This window comes from Hoplias malabaricus, chromosome X2 (assembly GCF_029633855.1).
Source record: "Hoplias malabaricus isolate fHopMal1 chromosome X2, fHopMal1.hap1, whole genome shotgun sequence".
NCBI classification, from domain to species: domain Eukaryota; kingdom Metazoa; phylum Chordata; class Actinopteri; order Characiformes; family Erythrinidae; genus Hoplias; species Hoplias malabaricus.
The window spans coordinates 18687281-18713487 of NC_089819.1; the positions used below are offsets into that span (position 1 = coordinate 18687281).

General features: G+C 41.0%; 2 protein-coding genes across 3 annotated transcripts; one reads left to right on the plus strand and one right to left on the minus strand.

Annotated features, from left to right (window-relative positions):
- The first annotated feature begins 6590 nt into the window (after positions 1-6590).
- On the plus strand, positions 6591-12026 carry LOC136677194 (protein FAM163B-like). Of its 2 annotated transcripts, none has more exons than XM_066654655.1 (3): positions 6591-6675; positions 9216-9331; positions 10587-12026. In XM_066654655.1, exons 2-3 carry the CDS (start codon positions 9239-9241, stop codon positions 11091-11093), a joined length of 600 nt encoding a protein of 199 aa, XP_066510752.1. In that variant the 5' UTR covers positions 6591-6675; positions 9216-9238; the 3' UTR covers positions 11094-12026. The 2 variants fall into 2 exon arrangements, with proteins under 2 accessions (XP_066510752.1, XP_066510751.1); XM_066654654.1 differs by lacking the exon at positions 6591-6675 and adding an exon at positions 7081-7217.
- Positions 12027-12896: 870 nt separating this feature from the next.
- LOC136677221 (ADAMTS-like protein 2) lies at positions 12897-26207 on the minus strand. Its single transcript, XM_066654690.1, is given in 20 exon segments — positions 12897-13152; positions 14719-14863; positions 15039-15215; positions 15586-15756; positions 15893-16048; positions 17454-17667; positions 17796-17922; positions 18013-18113; positions 19408-19753; positions 20812-21142; positions 21528-21703; positions 22039-22119; positions 22220-22343; positions 22548-22693; positions 22786-22888; positions 23165-23240; positions 23348-23490; positions 23609-23711; positions 26079-26092; positions 26094-26207. Coding segments are annotated over 20 exon segments (2970 nt in total). The 3' UTR covers positions 12897-13030.

The window sequence follows — 26207 nt, forward strand, 5'->3', positions numbered from 1 at the left end:
CTACCAGAAAAGATATGTATTTCTTTCAAAACTAAGAGTTAGCACACAATGATTCAGTATTGAATATATAAATGTTTGTTTATGATTCAAAGGATGAGATATAAAATAGCCCATTATTATATTAAAGAAGCCACATACCTTCAGAGTCCGACCCCTTGTCCAGATCTTCCTGTCTGGTAAGGCTTATATAGCACATTTATGATCCCTTAAGTCATAAACTTCAATCCTCCAATCACACTCTGAGGCCTCATTGTTACTGTGGAAACCAAACATAACACTGGTAAGGAAAAGCAAAATTTAAACCTCAAGATTCAACATTCAATAACATTCCTTAATCACTGCTGAGAACCAGAAAAAAAAGATCTATACTCTTTATAGCACTCTGCTAACATTCTCATCAGTTGTAGGCAATCGATTTGCTTGTGAAGCATAAACCTCCAGCTGAAGAACTATGTTTCCTGAAATGATGAAGCTTAACGTATACAAATTTTGGGGTGACTTGGAGTGGTGTTTGAGATATAGGAGTAATTATCCACTTATTTTTAATTTTTTATACTTATATTTGACCTAAATAATGCACTTGTGGCTGAATCAAATAAAAATTCTCACAACTATTTTTCAACATATTGTGTGAAGTTTTCTCACAATTTTAGAAGCTGCTACTGTAGCAAATGGGTGAAAATAATGTCCTTGATTCCAAAAGACATGAATTTTAAGTGCCTACCAAATTTTAGGCAGACATTATTAATGAAAACGATGTTACAGAGTACAAAACCATTCTACAGTACTGTGAATATACCCAGTCTATATGTTTGTTGTTGTTTGCCACAAAGGCTTTTCAGTGACTCTAACACAAGACGCATGGTTCTACTCTATGTCCGTTAAGAAAGGAATCATATCTGAATGGCTAAAAGTCAGTGAGGTCCATGGTTTCTGCAGTCTCTACTCCATGATGGAGATGCATGAGTGCTTTTTTGCCAAAAGGACACTGAATTTGCTGCACTTCTGAATGGATAAATAAAAGATGCTCTTACTCTTACTCTCCTCTGGCCTTCTCATCGCACTCAGATGAAATGCCCTAGTAAATTTTCCCTCATGTGGAATAATGGCAAAGGTGTGCTCAGTATCACCCTGTTATCTTTCTCTTCCAGGGTGGAAATACTCAGCGTTGCCAGTATTTAGGCTAATGCACCAGCCGTGAGGCTCATCTGAACTCATGCTTGCATTTTTACATGAAATGTTGCAGAGGAAATCTTTCAAATCACATCACAAATCACATGATGTTAGTCCTGGCTGGTGATGACAGTTACAGCGGGAGGGTGGTAGAGAAATAGTTATGAGGTCATAGTTTTTCTAGCCTTAATTGGCCTTCGAAAAAATGACTTGTAATTTGTCCTGATGATGTTTGTAAGCTGATGCATGACAAACATAATGTCCTTGTCCTGTGATGACTGTTGCATTAGGTGCATTTAGCCTTCAATTCAAGAGGGGTGTTAAGAACACTTTACTTTTTTTAAGGTAGGCTTAATGATCAGTGCTAAAAACAAATCATCTGAAAGGGTAATGAACAAAAGCTGACAATTTTAACATTCTGCTTGTTATTGCCAAATATTCACTGGTTATGGTGTGAAATACATGGCATTGCCATTGGGATTATTGACTGCATCTTATGTGCCACTGCAATGACTTTAATTAAATTTATTAGCTCATTCAAAGGCAAAACAACAACTGAATGCAAAAGTTAATTTAATCAAAAGAACATGCCCAGAAATCAATAGTACTTAAATACTTAATATTTCAAAACCATACCATTTATTATACAGGACAGCTGCAAAATATAAACACATTACACAATGGTTTTAAACAAATGCTTACAGCCTGTAAGCTTACGTCATCCTGATCAGGGTTGTAATGTTTTAAGGGCTTTGCAAACTAGACTTTAAACTCTCAGTATATTTGATCAATATTCATTTACGATATTCATACATACTGAACTGACTGTAGGGCGGCACGGTGGTTCAGCAGGTAGTGTCACAGTCACACAGCTCCAGGGGCCTAGAGGTTGTGGGTTCGATTCCCACTCCGGGTCTGTGAGGAGTTTGGTGTGTTCTCCCTGTGCCTGTGGGGGTTTGCTCCGGTTTCCTCCCACAGTCCAAACACACAGGTTGGTAGGTGGATTGGTGACTCAAAAGTGTGAGTGAATGTCTGTGTTGCCCTGTGAAGGACTGGTGCCCCCTCCAGGGTGTATTCCTGCCTTGCACCCAATGATTCCAGGTAGGCTCTGGACCCTGAGCTGGATAAGGGTTACAGATAATGAATGAATGAACTGACTGTGGGTAATTCAGCATTACTAATTTTTTTTCATTTGATCAAATTATGGCAGACTGGCTCATTTATAAAAATGTAAATACGTTTAATAAAACATCAGGTCTAAAAGCTGAGCATGAACCCCACAGTCAGTCAGTATTGCTTTCAGTGAAGGCGGGAGTTAATTCCACTCGCTCACTTTCCTCTCGCCCTTAAAACTCTGCTGCTCGGAGGAAGGAGTGATGAGGCAGCCTTGTAGTTTATCAAATATACATGGCTTTTTGTCTTCCAACACATTTGCATAGAACAGCTGCAAGGATACCTGCCTGCCCACATTTGTACATGTATGACATGCTGAAAAGTAACAGGTCACATCCTCTTTTAAGCAAAAATGAATGAAATGAGTAATTTCATCTCACATTCAGAAGAATTTTGCCCAAAATTAGAATAGAGTTGAATAACTTGATTTCTTATGCCAATCAATTCTGTAAGTTTCCACAACAGTTCTGTAAGTTCATCACAGCTTAAGTGTTTTTTGGGGCTGCTACCTTTGCAATTTAACTCTAGATGTTTTTAGGGTTTTTACATATTTTACTAAAGTAATCACTTAAACAAGTAAAAATACTTTTAACTATATTTGGATTACAATTGGGTGCGATGGTGGCGCAGCAGGTAGTGTCACAGACACACAGCTCCAGGGGCCTGGAAGTTGTGGGTTCGATTCCCGCTCCGGGTGACTGTCTGTGAGGAGTTGGTGTGTTGTCCGCATGGGCGACTCAAAAGTGTCCGTAGGTGTGAGTGAATGTGTCTTTGTTACCCTGTGAAAGGTTACTCCAGGGTGTATTCCTGCCTTGTGCCCAATGATTCCAGGTAGGCTCTAGACCCACCGCGACCCTGAACTGGATAAGCGCTTAAAAACTCATGAAATTAAAGAAACAAACATTTTCAATGAAAGACATTTTGTATTTCTTCTAGAACCTATTTCAACACAAATATTTTTTAATACTTTGATTAAACATTTCCACAAATAGAATGTGTTTTTGCTGTAATTATATCCAAGCTAATACATACATAAGGGTCCTTAAAAATAAGCAGGCAACATCAGTGCATTTCTGCAGTGTCTCTCTGAGGACCAACCTTGGGAGCACATTTTTGGATGACTAAGACATTTTTCAGAGCAGCTTGCCTCTGGCTCATTTGTCTAAGTTTAATTAGACAGTCTTGTAATAAATGCCACACAGCCAATGAAACAGCAAACTACTCTGATGAAGCGGACAATGAATAGAAACAAACCCTTGTACTCTGTTTATTTATTTATTTGTTTGTTTGTTTTTTGCATGATGCACAAACTTAAAAACAAGCTGTCACTTTGCATTTGAGATGCATTCAGGTTTGCCCCAGAGCTTGATATGAAACAACAGCAATGTTTTAGTTTGTTTTGCTGCAAACTTAGTGAGAAAGAGAATAGCTTTCTTATCTGACAGAAGGTGTTCGGCAGTCTTGATAGTGTTTGTGGGTATTGTGAATGGTCGTGGAAAGAAGTAAAGGATATTTCTGTTTGGTGATGAGAAAGAACAATACAGAAACTTGCAGGGAAAACTTTCTTAGATGTTCAAGAACAGTCATTCTGGCTTCTATAAAATTAGCAACTCCTTCAGACACTGAAGTGTGTGTGATTTAGTGAGGGGAAAACTACAACATGTAGGGCAGTGGCCCACCAGGACCACTGGGTTAAGGGCAGTGAGGCTTATATCTGGTTACTTTTAACCTTGGCAAAAGCATGAAAGATTTTTCCATCAAAATGAGCTGAGCTTAAACCAATGTGAAATTGTTATAACTGAACCGAGGGAAATGTGGTTCACTTGTGCTCTATTGGAACAAAAAAAATGTGTGGCCATTCTATTGGAAAGGATTCAAATAAAATATTATTGGAGAAATGAAGTGGGACAAACCTCTAAGATTGCAAAATCCAGTTGCGTTACACAACCTGATTTTTGTCGTTCCAATTTCCGTCTCTTCTGGAATGATGTCCCTATGCATCCACAATACACAAAGCAGCAATAGATGTTCTTCTTGCTGCAAAGGGAATAGTGAAAAATATGTAAATATGATGTGTTCTGGCATATGTCAATTTAGTAAAACTGTATTTACATCGGGGCGGCACGGTGGCGCAGCAGGTAGTGTCGGAGTCACACAGCTCCAGGGACCTGGGGGTTGTGGGTTTGATTCCTGCTCCGGGTGACTGTTTGTGTTCTCCCTGTGTCCGTGTGGGTTTCCTCCGGGTGCTCCGGTTTCCTCCCACAGTCCAAAAACACACGTTGGTAGGTGGGTTGGCGACTCAAAAGTGTCTGTAGGTGTGAATGTGTGTGTGTGTCTGTGTTGCCCTGTGAAGGACTGGCACCTCCTCCAGGGTGTATTCCCGACTTGCGCCCAAAGATTCCAGGTAGGCTCTGGACCCACCGTGACCCTGAACTGGATAAGCGGTTACAGATAATGAATGAATGAATTTACAGCAAAACTGTAAAGTGAATAGTAAGTAAAATAATGTAGCACATGTGTAGGTTTTCGGAGCCAGCATTGCAGGCTGTTTATCTCCACCTGTCTCTCTCAAACTTCTTCATTGCTTCATTTGGGCCCTGAAATTCACCCCATGCCAGGCAGCTGCTGCTGAGCCTGAGAGGTTCCTTTGGGGATTCTGAAAACAGTCATGGACAGAGGATGCAGGAGAGGAAAAATAACCACTCCATACCCTGCATCTCCATGCATGAATATTTCAGAGCTGCATCCGCACAATACATTGGAATCTCAGCCTCCTTTAATATTTGACAGTTTAATAATTCATGAAATAAAAATCTGTTTTTTCTCCACCCTCCTGTGTGATCTCCTTTTAGTGGTACTCAAAGTGCTGCTAGTAGCAGGACAGAGGTGGTGGCAAGTTAAAAGAAAGAAGAGACTTTAAAGTAAAAGAGTGTGTAGTTCTCTGTGTGTGTATGTCTGTGTTCATATGTGTAAGAGTGTGAGATATACAGAGTATACAGACCTGTCTATAACATATATTTACTTTTCTCTTGAAGGATTTGGTTGTGAATAAGTGGCCGTTGTTTGAGAGAAATCATAAAAGTTTTGTGCTTAAGTTAGAGACCAACATTTCAGATCAAACATCCATGAAGGTACTCATTAGTCAACAGACATTTCAGGAGAGATTCGATATAAAACAATAACAGACAACTGTGCAGAAGCTGTTATTTTGAAAATAAACATTAAATTTTGATCCACGAGGATTCCATTTTCAACACGTGGAATAATATCCCTACCACAGTACTTCTGAATATAAATAATAAAAGCTGTAATAAAGTTAAATGGTTGTCAATTTTGAAGTTGCATTGAGTTGTTGGGGCTTCAGTGTAATCTGCTGAATATAGATCTCCTACTTTTTCCCTAACACTTTAAATTTAATGAAAGATTTCACAGGAATTTACCTGTGTAAATATATCAGGTTTGTATATTATGTTTTTCACATATCAGCAATGGGGCGGCACAGTGGAGCAACAGGTAGTGTTGCTGTCGCACAGCTCCAAGCCCTGAGGATGTGAGATCAAGGCCAGCTCTGGGTGATTGTCTGTAAGTAGTTTGTTGTGGTCTCTCTGTGTCTGTGTGGGTTTCCTCCCACTGTCTAAAAACACATTGATAGGTAGATTGGCTACTCAAACGTGTCCAGTACTGTGAATGTGTGAGTGTGTTTCGCCCTCCAGTGTGTGTTCCCGCCTTGCGCCCAGTGATTCGAGGAAGACTTCGAACCCACCGTGACCCTGAACTGGACAGACAATGAACGAATGATAAGTATCCTGGCCCTGTACATGGCAGGGGACAGTTTAATGATAACATACAGTACAAAAAGTGTGCATACTGTAGAACAACCATGTACCAGTATAGTAAGTGACTGAAGTGATTTAATGAACAAAATTTGTAGACATAAGATGGGTATAGCTATAAGCCATTGGCCAGTAAATGTATATTTATATTTATTTGTACATATTTGAGTACTGCTCTTACGGGACATCATTAACAAACTCTTTTTAATTGCATTTTCTGCATGAGATGGTGTATGAAGCAATGAGTTGGTGTATGAATATAAAGCAATGGAAAAGTTGTGGCAATATGAAGAAAAGTGTGAATGAAAGATTGCGTATGATTTATGGTGGATTTGTAAATGAAACGGAGTAGTTCGGATAGATGACAGTGTCCAGAAGACTCTGCTTCAGTTCAGCATTAACTCCACCTCACAGGCTACAGCTCTCTCCAACAGCATCAGTGAAGCAGGACTCTTGAACACTCCAGAAAAAGAAAGAGCGCAGCTTTTAGGCGCAGGTAACTGATGCTCGTGATATTGTTTCCTCTTCGCTTCTTCACCGGTGTTTGTCTTGGACTGAGGGGAGATTATTCTGAAACACAAGAATCCATTCACACCTTATTTAATACGTTATTACAGTGGATGAATAGCCTTTTATTTTGAAGAAACCCTTTCTATCATAGCAACGGACTTCTAGACATGACCAGCTATAAATCTTTCGTCTCGAGCAGTATTGCGAATTACCTGAGGAAAGTTCAAGAAGAATCAGCTAAGTGTCTAAGCTCCGAACAAGGACGGCTAACGCTACCGTTGGACACATTTACTGGCTGCAGATATTAGCCACTTATTTGGAAGTATGTGTCGAAGAAGTCCAATTCAGGCTTTTTAATCACCCAGAAGTAAGTTACATCGGGACAAAAGTGGATTGATATCTTTTAGAGAGAGAGGGAGGGAGAGACAGAGAGTAACTCAACAGTTTTGAGGTTGGTTTCCTGCCTGAACCAACGGTTTTGGTGACGCCGAGTGGACAGTGAGAATTCACTACCAGGGCTTCATTCAGGTAACAACAGGCAAACCGCCTCATTAGCTAATACTTTTAGCACATATTTGTTTTCTGCTATTATGTAATCTGTAAGTAATATTAATATTGTACTTCCTCAGTGGGTATAACAAATTAACATTGCGCCACTAAATAATTTATTTTCAGACTCGTTTCAAAGAATCTGTTAAAGGGAAATAGCACCGAATTTTAGAAATGTCTACATGAAGTGTGCAAAATCTTTAGAGTAATTTAATACGACTTTTTTTTTATTATTTAGAAAAAAATGAACAATATAGTGATAAGAAACAGATTTCTGAAGAGTTCACAATAAGTTATAAGCAATTGTTCTGAATACATTGCTTTTTTATCTGATTAACCACTCTCTAAGCATTTTTAACATTAAAATAAAACAGAAACCTCTAAAACAATGTACGTGTTAATGCCACAAATGTTCAGAAATTTTGGAATTGGTGGAATTTTCCTTTAAGAGTTCAAATTACAAGGTCAAGGTCAACACTCAGTCAACATACGTGGTACTGATACGTCTTATACAATAAATATGTTTTAATATTTTATGCAGGTATACCAAGTATAACGTATATGGCAAAACATTGTGCTACATAAATGTCTGCAGGATTCCTGTAACTCAGATTAGGCTTAGATTAAACTGCAGTGCCTATAGGTATCATCTTTAGAAATTCTTTTTTAGTCTAGGCTTAGTCTCAGTGTGTTTTCCCCTCAACGTGCTTCCTGGTTTTCTGGTGTTTAAATTGCTTAGTATATCTATTGAAAATGACATGGATTGTAAGTGCTTATCATGCCGACTTGTAGAAGTTTTGTGGATAGATTCAGAAATAGGTGAATTATACTTTTAATCCTTTAAAAGTGTTTCATTTTTTTTAAAATAAGTCTGTCCTCTTTGCCAACCTTAGAAATGAGTTATATAACATGGCCACCAATCTTCATACACTGACTTGCTTCTACATCCACAATCATGCAAACACACCACGTACAAACTCACACACAAACTCCCACAACAGTTCAAGTTTTCCTCATTTCGTCAGACAAGCCGTCGACCTTGTTCTAATGTCTGTTCCTGAAATATAAAATCATAGAAGCAAACATTTGGTCCAGTGCCATCTGCTTTTGTTTATTTCAAGAGCTGATCGTAATCAGACCTGAAGTTTAGTGCGAACAAAGCTTCAAAACGGATTGAGAGCAAACTCATCACTTAACATTAGAGTTTCTGAATGTTCTTATGTTGTTGACTTTTAATGACCCTTTATATCTGATAACATGAAGCTTTTTGCATAACAGTGATGACACTGTGTGGCCTGGGGTGAGTCTAAATACTGCCATTATTCCACTGAAATTTTTAACTGAAAACCCTAATAGAGGATGCACAGATGATTAGTCAGGCAGAAGAAGAAACATAGTGAGTTACATTTCATTTATTTCTGATGTAAACAGAATTAAAAAACATGTTGCATTATCCAAATTTATTCTGACAGATCTACAGTGGTCATATTCATAAGTCTGAATATAATACAAAGCTGGTGGTTTTCAGTAGATAATGACTTTTGACAAATGTCTGCTCCTAGAAAGACCATTGCCAAGATGTAGGAAAGTCAAATGAATCTTTTCATGTTGCTCCTCATTAAGATTGAAGCATCTCATGTCTCAAAGCAGATTCTATTTTAGGACTTTATTTTTGTCCCACTAATGCACAATCAGCTGCAGTACATCATGATTGTCTTACAGGGTGGCATATTTTTGGCAGCATTCACACTTGAATTTCTTCAGAAAAATGGCATAATGGGGATTTGATGTGTATGTCACTTGAAGGATAGCCATATCTTATAATACACCGTAGTGAGCATTTAGCTGTGAGGCAAAGTTGTAACAACGGTGTCATCATTAATCTTGTTTCATCACATCTGGTGAGTTACCTGGTTTATATAAACACAATACATATTTATTATGGTATTATTTTCTGCTACTTGTGCACATGTGCAGAGTGTTGATGGAGAGGATTTCGAATGACAGCCGGAACAGTGGTCATCTCAGGAGGAATCATAGCAGCAGTCATCTTACTGACGATTGTTACAGTGCTGTGTTACTGTAGATTGCAGGTAAACACTTTCAGCCACTGTATTTTTAGGGTTAGAATACACTTAATTTATTTATCAAAGTTTGGAAATTCATCAGTTTGGAAATATCTAAAATATAGTTGTGCCTATTCAGTATTCGAAATCTGTGAGTCACTGTGTTCTACATGAATATAAGATGTATCTCAACATGGATTTTAAGATGGATTGTCAACTAGCTGACATTTGGCCACCAGAGGATGCACTAGAGCACCAGCATATCATTCATTCATTCATTGTCTGGAACCCCTTATCCAGTTCAGGTTTGCGGTGGGTTCAGAGCCTACCCGTAATCACTGGACGCAGGGCAGGAACACATCCTGGAGGGGACGCAAGTCCTTCACAGCGCCACACACACTCACACATCTCGCCACTGTGCCACCAGAGCCAAACAAATACTTCTTATTCAGGGGGGCCCTTCTATTTATTCAGCACCCCCCACAGAGAAACTGTACAATTTTAATTTAGAGCATAATTTATAGAGGAATGGGAAATCTGATAAAACACAAGACTAAAGTTAGCTTTTTATTCACCAGCTGCATATTAGAATTTCCCTTTCAAACTTATATAGTGCTCTAAATTAAACTTGTACCATTGCTCTGTGTTCATTCATTCATTCATTATCTGTAACCCTTATCCAGTTCAGGGTCGTGGTGTGTCCAGAGCCTACCTGGAATCATTGGGCACTAGGCGGGAATACACCCTGGAGGGGGGGCAGTCCTTCACAGAGCAACATACACACATTCACTCACATGGACACTTTGGAGTCACCAATCCACCTACCAACATGTGTTTTTGGACCGTGGGAGGAAACCGGAGCACCCGGAGGAAACCCATGCAGACACAGGGAGAACACACCAACTCCTCACAGACAGTCACCCGGAGCGGGAATCGAACCCACAAGCTCCAGGTCCCTGGAGCTGTGTGACTGCGAGTGAGTGTGTCTGTGTTGCTCTGTGAAGGACTGCCCCCCCCAGGGTGTATTCCCACCTTGTTAATGAATGAATGAATTTGCTACTATATTAATCTTTAAAATGTCGACAGGTGCACTTTTAATGTCATAAGCAAAAGTAACCCCAGTTTAATAATATGAAAACATATTAAAATACTGACATTTTAAATGGTGAACTGTGACATTTTTGTATAGTATTATAAGACATTGCTGCCTTAAATCCAATGCTTTGTTGTTCTATTTCCTTTTCTTTCCATTCACAACATAATGAAACTTTGCTGATGCTAGTATTACTGCTGCAAAAGAGAGGGGTCAGAGAGGGAGGAGGAGGAGGAGGAGGAGGAAGAGGAGGAGGAGCCTGACTTTACCAAATCATCACCCAGTCCATCTCGCGAACCAAGCCCAAGCCCCCAGAGTCTTCCAAGTCCTCCGAGCCCACAGGGCTTTCACACACCTCCAAATTACTCTTCATCTAACCAGCTGCTCATGACTGCCGAGCCTTACGAGCCAAATGGACCATCCATCTACAACCGCTACAGCCCTGCGCTGCCCCGCAGGCCCATCCGCTCCTATAATTTCTGCCCCTCCTGCTCCGGCTACCTGCCCTTCTACCTGAACCCCCAGGAGGGGCTGCGGAATGGAGGGGGCAGGATCAGCTACAAGTCTCTGCAGCAGCAGGAGTTAGACCTGCCTGTGGTGCCTGTGGACATGCCCAACTTCAACAAGCTCAACCTCATCCACTCCGTCACTATGAGGGAGGTGGTTACTCACCACAGCGTCAGCACTGATGTGTAGTGCTTTTTGATGGAGAGGGGCACCTGGCTGAAACTTGATGAGGCTTGAAGCATTCCAGGGAATTCTGCTTTGACACTCCTAATAGACTGCTAGACTCTTAATAGAAAGCTAAAATGTAAGGTTTTTACTGCGTAAGGGCTCACAGCCTATCATAGATTAAACTTAGATATATGTTATAGTTGTTCTATACACATATATAAATGGATAGGAATTTTTCTAGAATTCTGTTTGCTTGCAAAAACAAGCAATATAATATATATAAATATACATATATATAATATATAATATAAGGGATATTCTTGACGAAATACATCAGATGGAAAGGGACAATATGGACACCTTCATCATAATGTTTTAACTAAGTAAGAGGGCTCACTCATGGCATGCAAACTTGAATAAGATCTGGACAGGATTATACTAGTTGTGTCATGTGTTCTGTAGTATCGTCACTAGATTACTGTAGTGAAGTATTAGACCATGAAAACATTTGCGTATTGTGTTTTTTTAAACTGTTGAACTGAGCTAACTATGACGTGCTGCTTGTTGGAGTGTTGATACACAGGAATTATGGGCTGTATGTGTGATTATCTGTATGTGAATTGCTGCAGACATGTTGTTGTGGCTTTGTGAGGCCTATTTTGAGATTTCACCCGTTTCTTAATGTTTTACATCTTGTGAATTTATTGAAGTAATTAAATTGTTTCACTAAATTAAGTAGTCATTAATTACTCTGCACAGTTCTGTTTGGTATTTTTGATGATCACGTTTATATATTTTGTGGTATACCAGCAAATTATTCATGGTTATTTTCTGTGATTGGACCAGCAGGTGGCATCAGTTCTTCCACTCATGAAGTCAGTTGTCAACTGATGGTCGATGTTAATATAGAAATATTTTTTAAAATGTGAAAGAAGATGGATCATGCTTAAATGCAACCACACTTGTCCCAACCTATTGGTTTCTGCAGTCTTTCATCATAACAGGAATATTCTTGATTTTTCTAGACTTAAATACAACACACACTGAATCATGAGTGATAGAATCTTATTTATCACATTTTGAGATGTAACATAATATGTGCAATTTTTTCTACAATAAAATTTTGATTGCCTTTTATACACTGAGGTAACAGCAGTGCTACATTACATTAGCTGGATTCTCTCACAAAGGAGCATAATAAATTGCATACAATTTCAAATATTACATGTTCAAGTGTCAGGACTCACTCAATGGCAGATAATAAGATGCAGGAGTATCAGTCGAACAGGTGTTCATTGCTTCCATGGTATAAAAAAAGAACAAAAAAAAAACAGCTGTTTGTACGAAAAAAAAAGTCAAAACAGCAGGAAGATAATGCTTAAAAGAACACCTGTTCTGACCAATAAATAAACAATATAAAAGCTATGGTCCAGCAATATTTCAATAAGAATAAAAGAAAAAAAAACAGCTTCTGGACTGGCAGTGGATCAAGAGTCAACTTGTGTTTACACATACAGTACTAAGTCTTCCATCATTAGCCAGAGGTAACATTCAATACTGACCCCTCTCCCTGCCAGTTTAATGGATCATAAATACTTTCATGCATTGTAATTATGGTTCACTGAGCAATAATCAAAATAATTTAATGCTTCCTTAAGGAATCCCACAACTGCAGGACTTTGTCATAAAGTAAGTATTGTTACTATAATACTGACATCAATGGTGGTTTAATGTAGCTAGCTGGGGAAACAATGAAATATATCCAAAAGATAAAACCAAGATGGTTTAAAATAAACTGCACATTTTCAGTCTTTGGTCCATCACTCTGAATGGATATCTGATATTCAGGACTCTAGTATTTTTCACGAGTTACCCCACTGCACTGGTTAAGTGTGCAATGGTCTTCTTCTCATAAAAAGGCATTGCCTCTTGCCCATATGGTGTTTCATTGGTAAGGACTAGGAGGCTTGTAGATTCCGGCAGGAATGGCAGCAAGCCTTGCTGTAATACCAGTGACTGCACAGGTTGACTTTCAGAGCCAGAGTGCAGTTGGTGTTGGGACGGTCCTGGCAGTTCTCATCTGTATAGAAAAAGCAGGCATTGACAATTCCATTTAGCAATGACTTCATAAAGGAAATATAGTTATCTTCTATAATTATCATCTATTTATAGTAGCTGTTTCATGCAATATCCATCTGTTTTGAAAAAGGTCCTCCAAATGAGCTACGCAGTTTCCTTTCTTAGTTACATTAGAATATGTTTCAATAAAAATATATGTGACGTACAAAACTAGAAACAGAGGTGGCGCAGCGTGCAAGGAGCCTCAGAATCATCCCACGACGCTTGTTATTTCACACCTGGTGCTTTGTCGCGAGGCAACAGCAGTTTCTGTTTACCCTGCATTTTACCATGATGATACCATCATGTACACAAGTCTTTAATATCTGTATACTGCCTAAATAAACAACTATGTTGTCTATTTTTAAGCACAGCTTTTTGTTTGAAAAAGATCTAACAATTATATATTTGTTTCACTTCTTGTACAGGTTCAGGTTTACACTCTTGAAATGCAGCTTCAACAAACAGCTATATTTTAAATTGTAGCTGCAGTTCAAGAGTGTAAAACCTGAATTAGGTTTAGGTTCCTGATGCTAGGGTCAGGGTTAGGGTTAGGGTTAGGCAGACTGTACATTCAGCAGGAAATCTGAATTCTGTGCTGTTTCTTCATAAAAACTGCTAGGACGGCACATGCAAGTCAAAAATGGATCAAAAGCACATGCGTTACTGCCATGGTGCTACGTCACACTGTGAAAGGCTAAACTGGCACTTGTTGCAGTGTGTTGAGCATTTCTAGTGTGAAATTAGCTTAAAATTGTTTGTATGGTGCTCATATGAAATTGTTCACTGCTGCATTTTTTTTAAATAGAAGTACATTCTGTGTTCAGATGTGAATTGTTTTCAGATTGGGTTCTAACTACTCATATTCATCCCACATTGCTCTCTAGCAGCTCAACAGAGACACATCTTTTCACACATTGATATTATTTATCACACCTGATATTATATATTACAAGAATATTCATGCATTCATTCATTTTCTGTAAGCGCTTATCCAATTCAGGGTCGCGGTGGGTCCAGAGCCTACCTGGAATCATTGGGCACAAGGCGGGAATACACCCTGGAGGGGGCGCCAGTCCTTCACAGGGCAACACATATACTCACACACACTCACACCTAAGGACACTTTTTTGAGTCGCCAATCCACCTGCATCGTGTGCTTTTGGGCTGTGGGAGGAAACCGGAGCACCCGGAGGAAACCCACGTGGACAAGGGGAGAACACACCAACTCCTCACAGACAGTCACCCGGAGCAGGAATCGAACACACAACCTCCCGGGAGCTGTGTGACTGCGACACTACCTGCTGCGCCACCGTGCCACATTATTACAAGAATATGCTTGCATAAAAATACACGCATTCATTTTCATATATTATCACTGGAACAGCCACAAGATGGTCAGTCATATAAGATTATACAAAACTCATTTTTTAAGCTGGAAAAGAACAGAACATTGCTATTTCGAATGTATTGAGAAATATCTGCATCTGTAAATGTCGAGTTTGTTTGATTTGACACCGAGGTTTACCTGGAGGTTCTGTTGGGCAAGCCTGAAGGGCACAGGTCTGTTTGTTAACAGGCTTGGTGAGTGGGTCACATCCTCGCACAAGCTCTCTTCCCTGATAACACTTCACGTCCCTCATTCTCACGCCCACGCCACAGGTCTTAGTGCACTGTCATTTGAGAAAAAGAAAAAGCTGTGGTCATGAATGGTCATTGACAGCACAATATACTTAAGCAGACACTCTGGATACACCATGTGCAACTGGACTAACAAAAACAAGCACACCTTTGATGGTAATGTGGTAATTAGTGGTGCTAAAACAACGCTATGAGTTCATTTCCTACCTCAGACCAAGGTGTTGTGTACCACTTGAAGCAAGGTCTCTCAAAACAGGTGTCATCATCGGCTGGTCTCTTGCTAGCATCACATTCCTCATCCTCATGAATGAGAAACTTGCCACCTGTGATGCCAGCACAAAGCACAGTCCTCCTCTTCACACCACGTCCACAAGTCGTGTTGCACTGAAATGAAAAAAATGCAGGACATTTATATTTCCCTCTTATTTGGGAACATAACTAAAACTACTGATTTTCTTCATGGTATTTCTTTACAGGCCAAATTGAGTGCTGGAATCTCAACACTACACAACATCTAGTTCTAGCCAAATATTAAAAAGGGAGCTGGTGAAAAGGCAAAACTGTAATATTTAAAAAAATATTATAAAAAATCTGTGATTTGGATACAATAATTTTGCACATTGCACCAAGTCAAGATGATGTAATTTATCACAGTACCAACAAATATCTATATTCCGGACCCATAAATTAAACCACAGCAGGACTTCAGCAGGAATCACACTTCATTTTCTGAGAATGTCTGTTGATTTCTCACCCTTTCCCAGTCCTGTGACAGCCAGTGCGGTGGACATTCTTTGTCTCCACAGGGATGAATGGCCAAGGGCTTGTTTTCAGGTGAACACTGGTATTCAGGCACCACCCGGCCCTCTGGAGTTTTGCAGTAAACATGCCGGACCATCTTGCCATGCCCACATGCACCTGAGCACTGAATAAGTTTGAAGAAAACAGAGAAAAATCAGATAAACACACACACACACGCAGAAAAATACACTGCCTCAAAATGAGAAAAGACAATGCAGTTCATGTGTGAACCCTTTTCTAGGAGTCATGGCATGTCTTACTGGACCCCACTCAGACACTGTCCACTGGCGCTCGCAAGGTGGGCCGGTACAGTTCTTGGCAGACGGAGGGCGGGTGGCCTCATCACACGTCATGATCTCATCTGAGCATCGGACTTCACGGCTCACTAAGCTCCGGCGACCACATTTTGCTGGGCACTGCACAAAGAACAGACGTATTTTATGTATTTTCTTACCTATACTAGAGATTATGTCCGTAACCACTTAAGGGTAGCAGTGGGTCTGGAGACTGCCTGGAACTACTAGGCACAAGGCAGGAACACACACTGGACAGGGCACCATTCCATCACAGGGCATTTTACACACACACCAATGGACACTTTTGACCAACGTGTTTTTTGACTGTGGGAGGAAACTGGAGCTCCCACACAGAACACACCAAACTCTTCTCACAATCAACCAAGACAGGGCTGAAACCCACAACCCTAGGACCCTGCAGCTGCGTGACAGTGATGCTATCTGTTACGCCATTGTGCTGCCCTGTTGGGATACTATACTGTATTTTGTATTGACCACGATGAGCTTCAAGCTATTCAAGGGATTCAGAATGTATTATAAAACAGAGACTAATTCAAGAAACTGGATTCAAGGATTACAGTGTTTCATAAAATTAGTCTTGGGCAGCACGATAACGCAGCAGGTAGTGTGGCAGTCACACAGCTTCAGGGACCTTGAAGTTGTGAGTTCCCACTCCGGGTGACTGTCTGTGAGGAGGTTGGTGTGTTCTCCTTGTGTCTGTGTGGGTTTCTTCCTAATGCTCGGGTTTGTCGCCCTGCAAAGGGCTGGCGCCCCCTCCAGGGTGTGTTCCTTCTTTGCGCCCAATGATTGCATGTAGGCTCCGGACTCACCGCGACCCTGAACTAAATAAGCGGTTACAGATAATGAATGAATGAATAAATTAGTCTCTGCTTCACATTCACATTTATATTTTCACATTTATGTTCACGTTTATATTTTTTAAAATTCATATTTTCCTTTTGCTATGCAGCTCATTTTATTCAAAACCATGTAATGTGGGTTTTGAAACTCAAACCATTCATTCATTCATTCATTCATTCATTCATTCATTCTCTGTAAATGCTTTATCCTGTTCAGGGTCATGGCAACTCAAATCAAAATTAAATTAAATGTATTGTCATGTGTTCTCCCCGTGTCAGCGTGTGTTTCCTCCGGGTGCTCCGGTTTCCTCCCACAGTCCAAAAACACACGTTGGTAGGTGGATTGGCGACTCAAAAGTATCCGTAGGTGTGAGTGAGTGTGTGTGTGTTGCCCTGTGTAGAACTGGCGCCCCCTCCAGGGTGTATTTCCGCCTTGCGCCCAGTGATTCTGGGTAGGCTCTGGACCCATCGCGACCCTGAACTGGATAAGCAGTTACAGATAATGAATGAATGAATGAATGAATGAATGAACGAATTGTCATGCCACACTTACACAGGAGTAAGGTGAGTGAAAAATTTGAGTGCTTACTCCTCCCATTCTTCAGTATATATAAACTGAATTAATAAACCAAGCAATATGACAAATCAACTCCTCTTTGACCCACCTCTAACCACTCAGCTACCTCCCACTGCGGGCCACAGGTTGGGCTCTTACAGGCCCTGCGTTCTGGGGGGCGCTCTAGCTCAGCATCTATACACAGATCACTGTAGACAGAGCTGTCCAGGCCAGGAGCCAACATCTTCCAGCAACGCACCAGTCTAAACTGAAAACCTTCACCGCATGTGCGAGAGCACTCACTCCAGCTGCTGGCCTCCCACCTGCAGAAGAAGTGGATGCATGATTATTGTCAGTCAGATTGACACCAGTTTTTGAGTAAAGCAAATAAAAACATCCATTACTAGTGGCAAACATTTCTCCAGATTTTTTATCAGTATGATTTGTATACCTGGGCTGGCACTCCCTTCCAATACAGAAATCATGCACAGGTTCTGGTCGAGTCAAAGCATCACAGTAAGTGTCATCCACCTCAACACCATCATACCGCACACACATAGCAAATGATTTTGCGACACCTGTTACAGAGAGAAACATTAATAAAATAGTAAAAAAGTGAATCCTGAATAAGACTTATACAAGTGTTGAATAGGGGGTCTTGTCAGTACCTATTGAGCATGTCATGCTACATGGTTCCTGAGTAGACAGTTTCCACCGATACATATCTGCAGCACTCAGTTTGTTCTTCTGTAATAACCGTTGATGACTCCTACAGGAGAATACCTCACATTGTAATTACATTTCAGGTCCGATTAATGACCAACACTCTACATCATATACTACACAAAACAAACCGGCAATCGGACTTTTGGTTCTTCTATTTTTCCTGCATCCAAAACATCAAAGTCTGATTCTTCACTCTCTGCCTAATATATCCCACCCCTCCATAATTATTTTTTTTTCTTTTGGCAAATACGTCACACAATGTATTTTATAACTATTTTGTACTTAAATCACAAAATAACATAAACACAACAACCATTTTGAAACTTTGTATTTCAAAATGTTGTTCTAAAACTGTGACCAGAATGGGTTATATGTAACATAAGACATGGTACTAAAGCATTTGAATAGTTAAAAAAGGTTGGAAAACAACTTTTAAAACAAAAACATGCTTTTAAAATAAGGATTGCTATGGTTTTATGAACTAACCAATCACACAAATGTGGTTCATGTGGTCATGTGGTTGCATCCTGGATGTTAAGTAAATGCCTGGCAAATGTGCCATAAACAAACTCCTTATCAGCTTTATAAAACACATGTCACCTTGCACTCCTAGGCTGATCACTATATATGTATTTGTCAAAGCTGGGACACCAACTGGTACGTCAGTAATTAAACCACAATCTTTTTTGGAATTCCTGGTCACACTTATTAATTAATTAATGTCAGACATGGATAAGTGTGCAATGCTCCACTGCATGTCTTCCTGTGATTCCTGTAAATGTATCTAATGCGACAGGCGTAGCCTGTACCCGAGTGATCTATGGTGCATTTTTCCACAAATAACAAAAACACTATGAGTTATGCCTTTCCGAAAGGCCATCTTCCTCATGCTCAGTCTCTCCTTCTCTCGCTTTTTCTTGCCTGGAATCTCTCTTTTCCTTCAAATGCATGAAAGGGCGTGTCATGTGATGTGTTTTACGATCTCTGGCAGGGAGGCTGGTGAAGCAGTGTTTGGACACATTGCAGGGAAGCCAACATGAATTATAAATATGATGGAATGCAATCCCACCAGCCCTCTGCTTGGCCGTCTCTCCTCACCACTCTTTGAATGTCTCAGAGAGCGTAAAAAAAAATGTCCAAGGAGAGTCTGGAGCACATTCCATTCCCCACGAGCAGGGCTGTCCCAGCTGAGACCATCATGCACTTGGACATGTCTGTTTCAGAGGGCTAGGGGATGGCTCCTGCTTTATCTTAACAGCAGAAGCTGCACTTTGGTCTGAGAGAACAGGTGATGGAAATATGAATAAATTATTAGCTAGTGTTTCATGTGACTTTACCTGGTGCGATTGGTGCGGTTACTGCTCCTCAAGCCAGTGATCAAAGTCCTGTTCTGGAACAGGAGGTCTCCCGTGTCGTTCCGGCTTTGGCCCAAGGTAAACTCAAGTAATGAACCATTAAGGCTCCCTTGCTCCATGCTGCTGTAGTCAAACTCCATTGGGTCTTCTTCAGGGAAAAGTCCTGTTCCCTCACTAAAAAGCTGATTAGCTGAGATGTTAATGTGCATACGCTGCTTAAGAAGCATTCTCCATATGAGGTTCTCAGAGTCCTCCATCCCCTCTGCAGGTCTGCTGGCAGGCACAATTCCAGGAGCAACCACTTGACTTGGCCAGCTGCTATTGCCAGCTTTACACAAAAATAAAAAGGTTAGAAAGATGGACAAACTTATATTGCTTGTTTAAAATGATTTGAGAAGGACACATAAACTCACAGAAAGGTTTATCAGTTAAAGTTATTCGTGCATGAATACGTCAAGCACCTTTAAAATAAAAAATCAGATTTTCACACTATTTTAGACAGACTTAAAAGACATTCCACAGCATATTCTCAAAGCTGGCTCTGGCATCTAAAAAGACCACCTTAGCCACACTGACTGCCCTTTTTCCCATGTGGTTGTGGCGGCTGGCATGACGTATAGGAGAGAAACTGAGAGGGCAGGACAGTTGTCTACCATAGTCAGGAGGCAATAATGCGTTCCTGCCCTCCTGCACTGAAGCCATCCCACAACACAGGCACGGTCTCTTTCAGAACTCTAGCTCTCCACATAATGATCAAATTCAGGCCCAGAGAAGTCAGTGCAAAGCCATTACCACCCATGACGTTGATCCGGCATCTAATGGAAGAAAAATATCAGGGCTCTGTGAATTTTTCATCCTCCCTAGCTAATCTTTGTGTTGCTTCTCATGCATTATAAAGGACTTCAAAGGGCCAGCTAAGAGAGTCCTCTTTTAAAAAAACTGGCATTTTATCTCTTGTCCAACGATTGCCCAGTGAACCATATACAGCCTGCTTCTCTCTGCTTTACCAGATACTGTGAAAACATCCATATTTAGTGTCCAGAATGAGGGCTATGAATGAATTTTAAAAGCAGTGGATTAAAATCCATATATGGGTAATATTTTAACAATGAACATTTTGCGAGAGACTATCACAATCACATCCTATCACCACCTTAGCTGATATTATGGAACAATCCACTCTATGCCTGAAGATTTCTGCTCGCCTAGGTGTGTGGTGTTCCAAAAGGTCAGTGATAAAATGGATTAAAATAACACTCACAACCACGACCCTGAAATGGCATTTTAAAATCCTGGCCTGGAACCCAGATCCAGATTTGAAGACCTCTGAAGACCTGTGCACGGTATTTGAAAGAATAAACTCTGCTATACAGAGTCACTACCTACCTGGATACTTAGGTGGTACTGCAGAGTCTGTCTCACAATCTACAGCAGCTGTCTCTTCATACACCTCATTTGTCTCCTGGCCAGGCCCCTGTCTCTCTGCTGTACCTGGCTCTACACCTTGCGTCTGCACCTGGTTCCTCTCCATCTCTCCAGCTTTGTCAAATGCACTCTCATTGTGCGGCAACACACTTTCAATCTCTATGGAGCCATGGTGGCTGGATACCCTGCTTGAGCCAGTGTAAATGGGTGGCTGAGAGACTGGAGCAAGGGGGTCTCGCATCACTGTGTATTCGTAGGTTATGTAAGGGTTGTGGCCATTCTGGTTCCAGACCTTTGAAATCAGAAGATAAGAAACAGACCAATGGAACACAAGTAAGAACACAGATGCTGTAAACATGAACATGTTTAATTAATGAACAAGGCTTAGACACAACACATTCTCTGCTGTTTAAAATGGATCCATGCGGCAAACACTTGTACTAGAAGCCACATTTCAAGGTCCTCTATAATGCATCTTTGCTCATCATGGGGTCATTCCATGCACAAGCCAGTCACTCTGTGTCATTTCTTTAAGGGCAGTGGATCACAGTGCCTTAGTTGTATTCATTACGAGCCATGGCATCTGTGGCTTGCACTATGTCAAAGGCAGGGTCAGCCAGCCAGTGAGATTACCCAGGGGGCCTTGGCAGCGAGAGGAAGGACCGCAGCTACAGTACCAGAACATTGATGGGTTGATCGATGGGGCCTTTCGCCACGATATACTCAATCCCCGTCTCATAGACATCGGTAGGCCTCCTGTACTTGAAGATAGTGCCGGCCACGTGGAAGTTCTGAGGGCTGTCTGCTTTGTATGCACCATTGAAAAAGAAGTTCCCTGCCTGGTCAGTCACAGCTGCAGTAAAACAAGAGGGGGAATTTAAAAGTACTTTATTTAATCTGCGCTCAGAGGAACAGTGACTCCACTTATGCATTACCTGATACTGTGATAAGTCATGCTAATTGCAAAAAAGATAAAGGATGTTGTTCTCCATGGCTAGATGTACTTTGAAAAATATATACTAAATTCTTTTAATAAAGTAGGAGAAGAACATGCTTCATCATCACTGCATGCTAGTGCTAAATCAGATATGACACACCACTAGAAAAGCTGTTAATTATCTTCAGTGTTACACTTCTTTTAATGTCTTTTAAGTGCTCAGATTTGAGTAACTGGTAAGGTCTACACACCTAGTATATCTGCAGACTTCTTCCTCTCAATGATTTGGATGTCCCATGAGCCCTCTGGAATCTGAGTAATGAAGGAATACCCTTCAAAGGGAAAGAAAGAAAGATATATAATAAAAACATCACATCTGCAGTGATGATGCTCGGTGAGGATGCACCAATAGAACAATATAAAAGTCCCTACCGAGGCTGGAGGCCCCACGGCGGAAGTTTCCAGTTACCCTGCTACAACTGCTCCCATCTCCTTGACACACACCACACTTGTCCAATGTATTGGGAGAGAAGAGGATGCCATCGCATCCAATAGGCTGCAGAGAGGAACACAAAACTGGGTCATATATTTTAGGAAGCCAATCAGCAGTTACTAAGCTGGAAGACCTTTAACAGAAAACAGTCTGGCACCTCCAGACTTTTGCATAAATATAAACAGTGCTTATTGGAATATGACCTACTCAAAGTTCATCTGCCTATTTTAGAACGACATCTAATTAATTTGTTGACCATAAATGTACCTCACACCTGCCGTTGACACAGACTCCCCTGTAATTGCTGTATTTGCAGGATGTTCCATCACGGGCTGGGACCATCAGCTGTCTCTGACCATCCGTTGTGGTGCAGTGAAGGTCACAGGGATTGCTGGAGATATGAACGTAGTCATCTACAGAATTACAAACAGAGTATCGGTGTTTGCCCTTAAGCATGTCTTGCGAATTGTAGATGTAGACTAGATTTATTCTAAGGACAGAATACCCGGGTAAAGGGGTTTCCAGTGGTAATATTTTCCATTGTACACCTGAGAGTTGAATGACCAGCACTGCTCCTCTCTGAAACTCCTCCCAGCTGAGGGACACTCCTGCAAGTCATGGACTACACTTAGAGAGTTGAGACACAGGACATTGTCAGTATCAGTGGCCTACTTGTCTGTTTGGTTTTCCCTTTATCAGTAATAGCAACAGTGTCTGATTTACTCACTGGTTATCAGAATGTATACCAAGTGAAAATAGTTTTAATCTACTTATAACTCTATTGTGCTGTCAAGTGTCACGCCTGGGTTGTATATCTCTGGAGGAATGAACAAATACATTGTGTTTTTGTGAGAGGAAAGGCACGTCTGATAGTGGGAACGAACCTGTGTGTTGCAGAGGTGGTACCTTTTTGCATTGCCTGTGCACGTCATGTTGTCCTTCCCAGTAGTGGCTTTCTTTCTTTAAATAAAAATACCTTGCATGATTATTTAAGTGCAAATTATTTCTGCAAATCTCAGATGGATCAATTCAAACTAAAGTATGATATTTGCAAGGCATCCACTGACCTCTGCTTTAGACAGTGCCTCTCCTGAGACTTGACCCCGCCTCCACAAGTGCGTGTGCAGGCTGTCCATTTAGCCCATTCTCCCCACCAATATGTAGTCACCTCCAGTCCATCTTCCAGACTATTAGAGGCAACACCTTCGTCCTGTAACAAAGTCCATTCCAGTCAAAATTGGAAACAGGCTATCCTGAATACTCCCTAGAGTCCTGCAATACTTATAAGTCAGAAACTTTATTTTGAAAGCTATGGTAATGTTACTGACCTGTCCTCTAGTTGAGATGTTGCTCAGAGAAAAAGCCAAGGTTACGAGACCCAGGAGGACCATACAGCGCTCCCCACACTGGGCCCTTGACCAAGTCCTCATCCTGAAGGGAAAACAACATGGTGTAAGGAAACTTTATTGCCTCTGAAAACACCATTTAAAATTGTTCTGTTAATAGTACTAAAGACAATCGGTTGGGGGGGGGGGGGGGGGGTGGTTAGGTTGCTTTTAAGCATGTTCACACCCAAAAACTTCTAATGCTTAATCTGATCCCTAAGATGTCCTCAAAGAACCAGCATTGGCTGAGTAGTATTTTAGGCTTGGCATTGAACAGCTGTGGGCTGATTAATTGCAGGCACCATAGACCAAATGATTTTGCAGCTGGCACACCTGAAACCTCTAGAACCGGCATAAGAAACTGAAAAAGGCTTTGCATTTGAATTGAAATCACCACACAATCTAAATCTCACATGAGGGCCATGGTTTTTCTGTCTTTACCTAACTGGCCAAGATATCAGGTATACTGGCAGAACTTGTTTAAATGAAAGACTTTAGATCACACTGCTTCCTTCAATGCATCTGGGGTTTCCTCATCAGACCCGCACCCCTAGTTAGGTTGGATCCTTAAAATAAGCAAACAGATCCTCAAGCTCTGTTTGCAGTCTGGCTTTTTCTGGCACTAAATATTGGTGACAGGTGTCTTAAACTACCCACAAGAGCACCTGGAGTTCATTATCCGGCCCAGACACAGCTGGAACGCCGCCAGCTCACCAAACACCCGTCTCCCACAGACCCAGCACTGCGAGCCCACTGCCGCTGAGACAGACCTTCCTCCTCTGAGCTTCCCAGGCCATGGAAGAGAGTAAACACAGGCTAACACCCCCCCCCTCCCCCCCCTGGGGCCTCTGCTCAGGGGAAAGGGGAGGGGAAAGGGAGGTGTTTTTCTTTCCCTGGCAGCAGACAGACAGCGGGGCCATTCCCCTGGGGTGGGTGGGTTTGGTGGAGAGGGGGTGGCTAGCCCTTGTTTGGTGGCTGGGAGCAGCAGACTCATCCTTCTCTAGAAAAGCTGCTTCTCACCAGACTTGGGGCTTCCTCAGTTCTCAGCAACCCACTCACGTTCACAGCCCAAAGTGGAAAATTGACGGGGCAGTCTTTTTAGGCTTGCTAGGAAGTTATAGTCTCTGAGGAAGAAAGAGAGTTTAACAGAGGTCATGCACAGCTCCCAGAACTTGGCTGCAGAGGAGCAACAAGTGTCTTGGATGATGTTAAAGTCATGCCTTTGCATGCTTTAATGCTCCTTTATTTCTAGTAAGGTGATTCCCAACCATGATTCTGGAGAACCCGTCTTGTATATTATGCTTTTACCTCGATTAGTGATTAAACATTTGGACCAAGATTGGAACCCAATTACCAAGCATAAATATGAATTGAGATTCAATTATAATATATCACAGTGCTACTTAAAATTTGCTACATGCTTACCTCATCCTCATCAAAAAATATGTTTTGTCAATGGATATACTTCACCTAAAGCTATATCCAAAGATCTGTTTAGCAACAGATTTCATATTTGATTGCATTGGATCTTGTCCACCAAAGATTGCTAACTGGTGTCTTATGGCTGCCCTCTGCTATTCCTCATCCTAACTGCTGTATTTAAGCAGCAGATTGGTAGCTTAATATCAGACTAGTTGCTTTCTTAATTTAAAAAAATTCAATCCACTCACTGTGTTTCATAAGGATGCAAAGTGCATCTTTCAACATTATGAATATTTTATTCAAACCCTTTAAGCACTTTGGTAGAGGAGGCATATGCATCAACATATTTGTTCAAGACCAGATATTTCAGCTAAAATTCTATATGCCACATAAATAATTTGCATTAGCCTTAAAATTTCCAAGTTAAAACCCCTAAATTTCATGATTTAAACATCATGGGCGATCAAGTATAAAACATCTTGTTACTTGTGTAAACACTTTGTTTCCTTTAGGTGAATATATATTTTTGTATAAATTCCACTTAGCTATATCTTCTGTACATCATGGGCTAGCACTTTGTGCTATGATGCTAAAAGCATGTGGATGCAAATGGTTTTAAACTCCCCAAGATTGGTTTACCTTCTTCTGTTTAATGTGAAGTCTTAGTGTTTAGTGTTTTATTCCTGGAGTTTCACACTGTTCTTACATTATTAAAACTGGAAAGTGCCATAATGACATCCCTGCCACACCACCAAAATCTCCCAATAAATCCCAACTCCAGTTCAGTGCTTTACCTCAGCCCAGCAGTGTTCCAGACAAGTCAACGCTGTGTGCTTAAGTTTGTTTTGCCATTGAACAAGTGTCTAGTCTGTCTGGCTTAGTGGTCATTTTTCAGAAAGTTTCTATATTAACAAAATAGGACCCCCTCCCCACCCCTACACACACACATAAGCACATTAAATATTCATTAAATATTCACACACATCCTTACCTGCAGTCCTTAGGGGCTGTAGTGGAGCTGAGTGGTGGCTGGGCAGTGTGGGTGGTGGTGGCAGTGGTGGTCAGTAATGGTGTGCTCTGAGGATGTGTCTTGCAAGGAGGGTAAGGTGTACATCTGCAT

Bases quoted from the DNA above. Each gene is read 5' to 3' on its own strand.
- LOC136677194 (XM_066654655.1), top strand. From the start codon at position 9,239: ATGACAGCCGGAACAGTGGTCATCTCAGGAGGAATCATAGCAGCAGTC. The intron at 9,332-10,586 runs GTAAACACTTTC...TGCTGATGCTAG, and splicing joins TGTGTTACTGTAGATTGCAG to TATTACTGCTGCAAAAGAGA.